Genomic DNA, 12,082 nt, shown 5'->3' with positions numbered 1-12,082 from the left:
AAAGTGGTCGGCGCTCAGCCCTACTTCTTGGTAGACAAAACAGAGGCCAATCAGAGATCCAAAATAGCATTTATACTTTAAGATTGCTTCAACAAAGAGTTAGAGAGATTTCATGGTTCTAATTAATCTCAACTCCATATTTCTATTTTTACAGGTTCAGTTATGGTTTACACAAGCACCCACATCTCTGACCAAATTTCATGTCTATGGCTTTATTTCTAGCATCAATTAAGAAAACATGACATGAACACAAACAGAGTTTTATTCTAAATTTTGATGATTTCTAGTATCAAACAGATAAAGCCCCAACTTCAAGTCTGGATTTTTAAGCCTAGGACAGACTCCACATCCAAAAGTAGATACATGCATGAACAAAAGCATTTTCCATTTTCATCCATGGAGAGCTCGAGTTCTTCAGGAAAATATATTTCATCAGATTGAGATCTCATTGCGGTACTCCATTTGCTATACAAGAATCTTTTAAAATTCTAACATTAGTATAGCTGTTTTCAATTTGGAAACGCTTCGCTCTTTCTCTCTCAGAAACTGAAGTACTTTCCTTGCACTACTCGTCAATATAATCTTCTACTGTCTTCTCACTGTCGGAAGTTCTAGTACGACAGCCCGAGATGGACGTCTAGATGATCCAGCAGCTGCCTCTTCTTTCAGTACTACCATTTGATCTGATCTTTCTCCTAATTCCACTATTTTCCCTTTGTTAATGCTGTCGCTTCTCATATATCTGGGCCTTTGGAATGAAGAAACTCCATGCGCACTAGTACTACTCCTTCTGGGGCTCCATTCCGTGGACAAAGACTTGCGAGCTGGAGACGGCATGAATAGTTCTTGCTTCTTCCTTCTCTCCCTAACTTCAGCGTGCCATTGCCTTATGATATTAGCAATCTGCTCTTCTAGTACCTTGCTCCTGAAATTTGACCCCATCTGTGACGTCCGAACCAACAACAATACAAACATTAATTGATGCTAATTGCATGCATTTTGAAATCTGTCAATATATATATATATTTCAGCAAAGTAACAACATGACAATCTTCAATATCTTCACCTGCGTAACAAGTGCATAGAGAGGGAGGGTAATATAGCTGCAAAGTACTTGAACGGTCACCCTGAGGAAATCCAACGAATTAGAATCATTAAGTTAGATGAAATATCTGTAGAAGATGAACAACCTGTTCTCAGGAATCCTATAATTATTAGAAAGTAGTGAACAAAAAAAATATATATATATATATATATGTAAATGGAAGATGGGTTGCTAAAGGCAGCTCTTACGTACGCTAGTACAATTCTGATTACAATGATTGCAGTATGCTCGTGGTAGCAAGAATTGAAACCAAACTCAATCTGAGAGAGCAGGAAGAGAGATTGAAATTACCACAATAAGTATAAGATAAAAGTAATTCTTTCTACATTCTCAAGTATCTAAGTCCCACGCAGCACATGATTTGTAAAACAATGGATACTGCCAATATTGTTTTTTATAAAAGTCTGCGCGAGACTTACTTAAAGACTTGTACTTAATATTGCTCGTAAAATAAACTCCACGGCCTGCGAAGTTTTCAATTAATAACAAGGGACATAGAAAAGATCTGATCATCTGAGCAGTCTAGCTATATATGGAAACTTACTGTAACCCAAATGAAGAAGGCCAGCTCGAATGCATTCTAATTTAAAATGTCCACAAAAATTAGTCAGTAATAGTTCAATGTCGCAGCAAATGTTTTTCTTGTATTTCTATTATGAGAAATCAAGGGAATTACGTACCACAAATAGAGTATAATGAATAAGAGTTAAGACGAATCCTGGGTGCCCGAACCAGAAGAGACTATCGTTGGGTCTAACAAGAGGTGTTCCTTGAATCACACTATTCTGATCTTTGATTTGAAGAGCCATTCTCGCAACAATGACTTCGAGTTTGGCTCCTAGAACTAGAACTACCTAGTAAAGCAATATGTATAGAGGAATTAGCGTGGGTGTGAGAAATTCTTCTTATCAGTTACTATTCACTATCTCACACTCTTCACCCTATGAAAAACACACACATATATTATGAAAAACACTCTCACACCCTATAAAAAATCTATAGGTGTGGGGTATTATGAGAATGAATAATGACTTATGCATGATAAATCCCTATAATTGTATGCTTACCAAGAGAGGAATGCAGGATACCCATAGAAATACATGCCAACCTGTTTTAATTTAGCACATACAAAAAAATCTCATCAGAAAATGACACTGTTTTTGGTAACTAGAATATTGAAATCGGCTTCAAATTTTCTCTTGGAAAAAAAAAAAGAAAAAACTAAATTAAGTTAACAATTTAAGGGGAAGCATATATATATACACTTACCGTACACATCCACGAGCATCAAGATAACAACTAGAAACCACATTAGAGGGCTGTCGAGACAGGAAGAACATGACATGATCATGAATATTATGATCATAAGGAGAAGATTTTTTCTTTTTCTTTTTTGAAATCTAATCAGTAGAAGAAGTTGGGGTACTAATAATTATAATAGAGAGAGAGAGTAAAAAACCTGATGCCGACCACCAGCTTGAAATCTTCTTCCAAGGTTCGCTGTATGTATTTTCGGAAATCGAAGTTGTTGGTGGCCGACAAGTGAGCCTGAGTACATGATCAGTATATATTTAATTAAAGTAATGCTAGAGAGAAGTCATTGTAGCAGTGCACACTTTACATTCATTACATGATTGCTTCTAGTTGATTGTTCCCAACACTCACTTGGAGAGATGTATGGTCTAGATGATGTCACATCATGTGTGCAAAATAGATGCTCTCAATAGTAACTTCTATCTATATTTATTCATTTAATTATGGTCCAAATTAACTGTACGTTTACATATATAGCAGTAGTTTATAAAATCAGGAACACGAAGAAAGCTATATATACAGATATACTTACCGAGATGAAACCATGTCTCAAAGTGAGATAATCAACTTTTGCCACGGAATGGATGAATTGTCTGAAGAAACATTTCTGCATGCATGAATGCATGGACCACATGAATCAATATCCAAACTAGTGTATACGACGTTAGACATTAATTATGAGACGATCATGTTTTAGCTAGCACTCAGACAGAGATTATTATATAAAAGCCGCTTATAATAGCTGCGTAGGCAACAACTCACAATCCAGAGCTGAAACGATGTTCCCGTACAAGAACTCATGTGCCGCCTTCCAAATGTGGTTTGCCTTGTAAATCTGAATCGATTGGGGTCTGATTTATAATATTATTAATCATATTAGTACTCATGCTGCATGCACGTAACATCGAGTAGTAGTACTACTTATATATATATATATATATTAATGTAATTAATTAAAACTATATATATGCATTTGATAACTTTTACTACTATTTTTTTTTTTTATAGGATTTGGCTTTTTTAATTTAATCTTATTAATAACTTGATCTGATCATCCGTAGCTAGCTAGCATTAACTAGCTGAACTTTCATATTTATATATATACTAGCTACTATAACTACATGATGACTAGCTAGGTAGCACGTATATATCACGTAATAATTAATTGCTGAGTTTTCTTCAACGGCCTAATAAACACGTTAAGGTTTAGTGTACTTAAATTGAATCGGTCGCAGTCAAAGATTATCTATCTGTAAGACACGTATATTGTATAATGAATGGTACAAGCAGAAGAAAATTGAGACGAAAATTAATAATGGTGATCAAGCCTAGACGTACGATTTACATGATTATATATATGTGGTCCCGTACGTACGTTCTAATTAATGTCAAAACTTGCAAATTAATTAACCACTTTGAAATTTTTATGGTGACCTTGTATTCCGTTAATGTGATTGGGATGATGCATGTTTTACTTTGATAAAAACGTGCAGCTGAGAGCTTAAGAACTTTTGACATCATGTGAAAATACAGCTTAAAGACTTTGATTCTCTAGAATCTTTCTTTACCCACCGGCACGACAGATCAAATATATATATATATATATATATATATATATATATATATATATATATTGAGGAGAAAAAAAGAAAAGAAAAGGACCGGAGTTCTTGCATCTTCTAATATAGTACTTTATACAAATAGCAATATACATTTTAATTCCCCTTTGAGAGTCGATGGATCGAAATTATAATGATTTCTGGCTTCCCAGCAATATTATATATCCAATTAAGCTATATATTTGGGTACTGCTTAATTAATTAGATTTAGCATTTCTGAAGAATTAAAACTGCCTAATTAATATAAGCTGCAAAGGCCGATTGCTTTAATTATTATATATATATATATATATATATATATTGCCTAATTGGAATTAGCAGTCATATGAGATGCAAGCTAGCATACTGATCAATTAATACTGAATCATGCATGCATGACAACGTACGTTTGATCAAAACACATACCATTGGCAACTTGGTACTCGGTTGTTTGAGTTTCTCTCTCCCAAGCTTCCCAACGTCTCATCTATTATCAGAGAATAATTAAGGAATTATGACAAGTACGTACATGAAGTGCGCGCAATCATCAATTTGCTTACTTTTTCTATCGGTAGGTGCCGTGTATATAACATATATATATATATATTAAATGTGTTTAAGAAAAATTTATAAAAAATTTATTTTTCTACATGTCATTAATATGTTGAAAATTATAAAATTTAAAATTCAAAATAAAACTAACAAATTGACGGGTCTTGTAATTTGTAAAAAGTAAAGCTGTAATTAGATATATATATATATATATATATACACATATATATATATATATCAACGTGTTGTTACTAAAGCATTGTCATGAATAGGAGAAGTTGATAGATATATTAATTACCATAAATTTGGTTCGATCAAGAAATAACCCAAAAATTTTGCATTATAATGTCAATTATTAGGTGGCGTGTAGCTAGGGATCAATGATCTGAAGCGTAAACCTAGTTTTACGTACGTACCTTGGCCCTACCCAAAGCCATAGTGAGAACACAATACACAATCTGCATAACAGCCAGCACGAAAATGAATATGTGAAGCTGATGGAGGCCATCTTGTGTCACCAAGGCAACCTTTCCCTGCAAAATCCTTCCTAATTCTTAGCAACGAAACATTGCCGCGTCCTTTCGATTCATGCATGTCCTTCAGTACTACTATATAATATTGGCCGAGAAGATGATGAATTTAAAAGGAAAAAACAAAACACAAAAAGGCAAACTATGAAACATACTTCGGAACAAGAATCATCAGTAGTACGAGCAGCAGTACCATCATCCTCATCCGCTAGCCACCTATGGGGTTGTGACAAGAGATTTATACTCATCTGCGACAAACTGCCCACAACTGCTTTTGCAAAGTAGTGCTCGGAAACCTGGAACTTTGTAGATTCGGAACTGACCCTTTTGCGGCATGGAAGCATGACGTTCGCAGCATCGAGAGGTATGCATATTTTGGAGATACGATCCTGAGTTACTGCCAACAAGAGGGACAGAAACCCCAGAAGCATCAACTCTGTACAAATTTTAAAATTCCCACATAGAAGATCAATCAGAACATGATTAATAAATCCAAATTAATATATAACACACTGCATGCATGCATGATTAATATATATTTTTGTTGCATGCACCTGATTTAAGTTTCTCCACTGCATCGATCAACGCATTTTTCCGATGTCTCTTCAGCCACTACAGTTCCATTTTTTTCACGTTATATAACGTCTCCACGTTTATAAATCAGTACACAATATAAATAGCGAAAGAAACCCCAAAAGAATAAATATATATTTATATATATATATATATATATATATATATTATATACATAGATACATACTTTGGTAAGAAGATGAATGGATTGTTCGAGGATAATGGAGATGGAGATGAAGAAGAAACAAACTGCGGCAAGAGCCCATGTCGGAGTGTATTCGAGAGAGCGAGCGGACGAGTCTCCGCCCGCCATGACCCTCGATCGCTTGCTTCTCTCCCTGCGATTTTCTGATTATTAGGATTATTATTTATTCTCAGTTGAATATGCCATCAATAAGGTTGAGATGGTGACCAGATTAAGCTAGAGGAGCCGAGACTTTTTTAGGCATATATAACGTACGTCATACATAAATGCTCTATTTTTCTCTTTCTGAGTACAGAGTCAAATATACATACATGTCCAAACACGTCAAACATTACTATAAATTCAAAGCACAAATGGTCCGGAAATATTACGTACAAAGCACTTCTTCTTGACGTTATAGGAAACAAATATCCCAGAAACAACGGATAGGAAACGTTGTTCTTATCATTTTTTCTTTCTTCCTCTTTTATTCTTATTTTCACACTCGTCTCCTAATTCATTACATGACTTGGAAATCAATTTTAGTCACCAAAATATTAAAAAGTCTACCAAAAGGTCAGTCAAACGTCGGATCTGGAGGCTCAAATTTTGTTTAAAAGAATATTACTGTTACTTATATTTTTACTTATATTTTTATTTATAAGACTTATTTTATTAATTTTTTTTAAATTCAATTTTAAATTTTAAATTTCATGATTTTAACCATATTAATAATTGACACATAGAAAAATAAATTTTTTATCAATTTTTCTTAAATATATTTAGTATTTTCCTTCCTTTAAAATCTAATAACAATTATAATCTAGTAGTACTAGAGTGCGCAGTTATGTGAACTTCTTTGAAAAATTAAAAAAAGTAAATATTTATCAAAAATTAATTTTTTTTCACATGATATACATGCATAAATTTAGTCTTGGAACGTGTAATTCATATCCTTTTTTTTTTTTTTATTAAATGTTGCGATTATAATTGCTTGTCATGATTTCCATCAGATCATATTTTGACGTGGCAATGTGAGTACTTCCCCTCACCTGCCTCCTTCCCACATACACTACACGAAAAGCGTGTTATGACTTTTCTTTTTTCTTTTTTAAGTTAAACGTGCGTTTAGATAAACTATTGAAATCATCCATGGGTTTCGACTTTTTTTCTTATGCCCTGTAATCTCACAGCTCACAGCCATTTCCGTTCAACCTCAGTTCGCAGCCATTTCCCTTTTTATTATGAAAAGTGCGTTGATCTGAGCCGGCTTCTCGTAACAAAGCATATTGTATTCGTGCTTTCAACGGATGTGATTCCCCTGGGATCAAGATGGGACAGTTTGTGCTTCATCTAGCTGTGGTGTCTGCTTTTGCGTTTGCTTCTGATTTTCATTGATTTGGTTAAGCTTCTCTTTGGTTTTTACTTGGTTTGCCCATGACAGAGGGATTTCTAGTGATAAGTTTCGAGGGGAGGGATTTCTTCAGGGAGGGAGAGGCTTCACGAGAGAGGGACTTGGAGGTTTCAAATTTTCAGATTCAGGGAGCTAGTTGGACCGGACTTCAAGTTGATTCGGTTTGCCATGTAAGATTTGTGCGGCGTGTGATGAGTTAAACCGGACTATGAATAGATTTCCTCTTCCAATCAAAGCTTCTGCCCATTTGTTTGATCAAAATCTTGGATTTAGGGCTGAAAAAGATGTCAACAACTAGGTTAATGAGTACTTGAGATAAAATTAGTTGATATGAAAATCAAAGTGAATAAAATATTATTAAATTTTTTTTAAATTTTTTTTTTTTTTATTTTGAGACTTGAAAAAGTTGAATTATTTATTGTATTTTATTTTAAAATTTGGAAAAATTACAATAATTAGCTGAGATGAAATGAGTTGAGTTGAGATAGTTTCACTATCCAAAGCAGACCTCAGTTATATCGATTTTCGGTTCGGTTTCAAACGGGTCATGTCTCGTATCGGTTTTTATTTGGCAAAATCGATTAAAACCGGATTTAGTTTCGGTTTTAAATTTAGAACATCGGTTTGAATTGAACTGGACTAGTACTTATATATATTATTTTTATAATTTTTTATATATAAAATATTTTTTATATGATTTATTTATGTTATATTATATATATTATATGTTAAATTGCTAATTAATATAACATAAAATTTTAAAATTTTATTCTTCATGTCTATTAATATAGCATTTTATATAACATAAGATTAATCTTTTAAATCTTAGTATAATATTTTATGTAATAGAGAAATTCTAATTTTATAACATAAGATTTTAATCTTGTTTTCTATAAGAAAAGAAGTTTCATTAAAAGAAATTACAGACATTTGTCAAGCCATAGAGCTTGAGAAAGAAAATCTGGAATACTATCCTACCACATATCAATGTTTTCCCCATTTTTTGTATTTCTAGCTAACCTATGTGCAACCATATTACCTTCCATGTGCACATACACAAAATCACATTCAACAAAATAGGATGAAAGAGATTTAATTTCTCTGTATAATGAGCCAAGCAGCGATCCCTCTTTAGCAAGTTGAACAAACTTGTTGAATCTAGCATCTCGTAAACAAAGTAGAATAGATGCATTGATGCATTTTCTTGTTAATGGTTTGACAGCAACTTGAACAAAACCAATATGCAAGTATTTATAGTTTTTTTTCAAAACATATCAAGACTTTAGTAAACAGGCAACATTTTTCTTGAGATTTTGAAATAGCATAGGTTTGTTCAGATGTTCTAGCATTCAAAGAAGTTTTAAAAGTAGATTGAACGCAAGAGGAATTCATTTTTTACATGATACATTATAATATATATTCTTTTTTATAAATACATTCTACACATTTGATAATATATATTCATATAAAAGGTTTATAGTCTAACTTATATAGAGTATAGTTAAATTCAATACTATATTAGTATATATATGTTAATTATTATAAAATAATCAAGTACGTATACTATAATATAAATAGACTAATAATTTTAGTATATGTAAGTTTGTAACCATCGTATTATTACTAACATACATAATCAAGTATAGATTAGGACTCTTGCATGGTTTGCTTAATAGGGATGGATGGAAATATAAATTAAGACTCTTGATTTGCTTAATAGGAATTTTTGATGTGCCAGATCTTCGATCGACTTTTTATATGCCAAACTCTTGGTTCCTAGGTTTTGTTAAAATCTACTTTTGGATTCGTTTGGTGGTATTGTTGGTTCAAGTGCTCAGCAAAATTTGGTGATGCCCAGTACTCTCAGTAAAATAATTTCGTGATACCCAAAAGCCTAAAGTGAAAAAAAAAAAAAAAGAAGTATTACTATATTCACTACTGATAGTGTTAATTACACCGGAAATGCATAAACAAATACAGGAGATGCAAAAGTTTCTTTAAAGTTATTGAGATACCCTATTGCCAATCCTAATTACACCGAAAAAATCAGAAAAACCAGGCTGGACTGAAACAGTAAAACTGGAAGTTCCAAATTTGGTGATGAATTGGTCTTGCATCGGTATTTCAATTCTCAAAACTAGTGGTGTATACCGATTCGATTTTAAAATATATCCAAAATCAGATCGAACTAGACCGATTACACATTTACTTGGATTCTATATTCTACACAATTTTCCCATTAAGATGTATTTCGCAAATACAATACACACATATATATTCTAAAAATCTTCCTAAATACATTTTTTCTTTTATATACCGTATGACTATGCATTTTCATTTTGTCATGAAGGAAAAGTACATAGTTTTGCTAAAAATATTGGAGTCTATGATCACACAACATCAAATTGACCTTTTTTTTTCTTTTTAGTTATCTTCCAAGTCCACTACCGAGTTAAATTATGTTTTTTTTTAATGGGAGTGTGTGTTAAACCCCAAATATAAATTAAATGCTATATATAAAATATGTTTCTGGAAGATGAATTACTAGAAGGTTAAGGATTCAAAATAGAAGTATTAAATTACTCACTTTTTAATATTTGATATCGTATTTTAATAGGTTATTGCAATAAGTTCCGATTCTTTTGAGTTCTTTTTTCGAGTATGTACTTTCACTTATCTCATGCATTGTTTCCTTCTATAGCAAGTACGTTTATATATTGATCCGTCAGTATTGAGGATGATTAGATGATCCAAAGATTTCTCTCGCCTCGTGGTGCTTAGAACGCACGTGTAGAGATTTAGATAGGTTTGGCAAGCGAAACGAGACACAAACCTATCTTCTCATCTCATCTCATATTATTATTATTATTATTTTAAAATTTTACATAAAATATAATAAATAATTTAAACTTTTTCAAATCTCAATTTAACTTTTTCAAATTCCAAAACAATAATAATATTAAAAAATAATATTTTAAACTTTCATCAAAAATCAAAAATTCTCATCTCACTATCCAATATCAGCTTGTTGGACGCATCTTATCTCATCTAATCATATAATTATTACAATTTTTTTAAAATGTCTATACAAAATATAATAAACAATTTAACTTTTTCAAATCTCAAAATAAAAATAATATTAAAAATTATATTCTAACAATATTTTATTCAACTTTTAACTTTTTTCTTATTTGTATAACCAAACGAGACCTCAAACCATAACTTAACCCTCCTCTTACTATAAAGAAATATGGACATGCCAACTACAGATGAGCTACTCATCAACCCACAGTGCTTTAAATTACATGTCCGCATGATTACTTGTAATATGTAAGACTAACCCACTATTATAGATTTTATCTTTTGTGTCGGTTTAGAATTTGTGACATTAAACCATCATCACAGATAACCCTTAGTGATCGTCACTAAAGTTAGAAGATACCGAACGTTCAAACTTTAAAAGACATACGTTCAAACATTAACAATATGTTGTTGTTAACATATATCATTAAATATGCGAACGTAAATAGTACATTCGAACATATATTTATACGTATGATTAGTGTTGTAGTTTATTCAAACATTACAAGATTTATGTGTGAACGTACATTTTTTAAATTATATTTATATTATTTGGCTAAGTTACATTCGAATGTTACTAGCGACATGCAAACATTACTAATACATCATTCGAACATAATGTCTTCTAGTGCACATGATATGCACTAATGTGCGAACTATGTATATTGGACTTTAAATTTGTAAACTTAAATATCTAGACCAAAAGAAGGAATATCATATTAAACAAAAAATTGAAAGTTAAAAGATTTTTTTAGAACTGAAATACATAAACATAAAATATATTAATTAATATTGTTCATTACACAAAGAGAACAAAAAATGACCTGAAATGATAAATGCAAAAGTAAAAATTGGATTAGCGTAGCTTAGTACTCAATGTTTAAATGAGTATGAAATCCATTCGACAACGTGTTGACCTTTTCATTTAAGATATCTTAACGAGAGCCGATCGAGGACATATATTGTCCTCGATCTACTGATGACCGAAGAGACAATTGAGGACATATATCTATTTATCAACATTTACAATAATATTGGACACAATCTCATTGACGCAAGCAAGGCGTGCATCTAGTGCAGCTCTAACCATTAGCTCCCCACTAGTACTCTCATTATGGGTAACAACACCAGCCTCAGCCTAGGTCAGTGGCATAAGATCTGCTAGAGGCCCAACCTCATGTCGAGCATACACTTTTGCCTATCCAAGGCTGCGCCTCGAACATTCTCATATGTTCAACCAACCACTCTTTAGCTCAGGGTGCCATTCCTCGTTGTAGTAGTAATCGAGTAATGATCATTCCATATGTAATAATGTAAGGATCATGCCAATGGAGGTGACGCTAGCATCGTAATGGATCTTCACAAATATTTACAATGGCAAGTCAATAGGATCTCCACGTGCCATTAGATCTACATATTTGTTACAACTATGAGTTGCAACATCTAGAAAAATAGTAACAGGATGTTATGATGGAATGAGTTTTCCGTTTCGAACGGGGTACGGTACCTCCCCAAGAGACAAAAGAAAAGTCATCATCTATCATTATTCTAAGGCTGAGTCCCATCACCATCTGAAGGGTCTACATCTCCAGCCGTCAGGTTGGCCTCAGTAGATTGGTGAAGACATTCGCCAATACCTCAAACTCAATTCCCCTACAGATACGGTGCGACTATTTATGGACTGTATCATGTCCTACATCTACATGCGGAATTCATGGACCTTGGATAGGT

At 32.6% G+C, this 12,082-nt stretch overlaps 1 protein-coding gene across 1 annotated transcript; it reads right to left on the bottom strand.

The window, feature by feature from the left end:
* Positions 1-264: 264 nt before the first annotated feature.
* LOC121264041 (MLO-like protein 3) lies at positions 265-6,084 on the bottom strand. The gene is made up of 15 exons (XM_041167081.1): positions 5,860-6,084; positions 5,654-5,711; positions 5,255-5,535; positions 4,986-5,102; positions 4,444-4,504; positions 3,182-3,270; positions 2,952-3,026; positions 2,565-2,653; positions 2,375-2,424; positions 2,173-2,213; positions 1,786-1,959; positions 1,650-1,685; positions 1,298-1,365; positions 1,067-1,127; positions 265-942 (listed from the first exon to the last, which is right to left on the bottom strand). Exons 1-15 carry the CDS (start codon positions 5,983-5,985, stop codon positions 586-588), a joined length of 1,683 nt encoding a protein of 560 aa, XP_041023015.1. The 5' UTR covers positions 5,986-6,084; the 3' UTR covers positions 265-585.
* Positions 6,085-12,082: the final 5,998 nt, after the last annotated feature.

The sequence above is a fragment of the Juglans microcarpa x Juglans regia genome, chromosome 5D (genome assembly GCF_004785595.1).
Source record: "Juglans microcarpa x Juglans regia isolate MS1-56 chromosome 5D, Jm3101_v1.0, whole genome shotgun sequence".
Classification (NCBI taxonomy): Eukaryota; Viridiplantae; Streptophyta; class Magnoliopsida; order Fagales; family Juglandaceae; genus Juglans; species Juglans microcarpa x Juglans regia.
The sequence above is the reverse complement of the archived record's forward strand: the minus strand, read 5'-3'. Positions and strand labels throughout refer to the sequence as shown.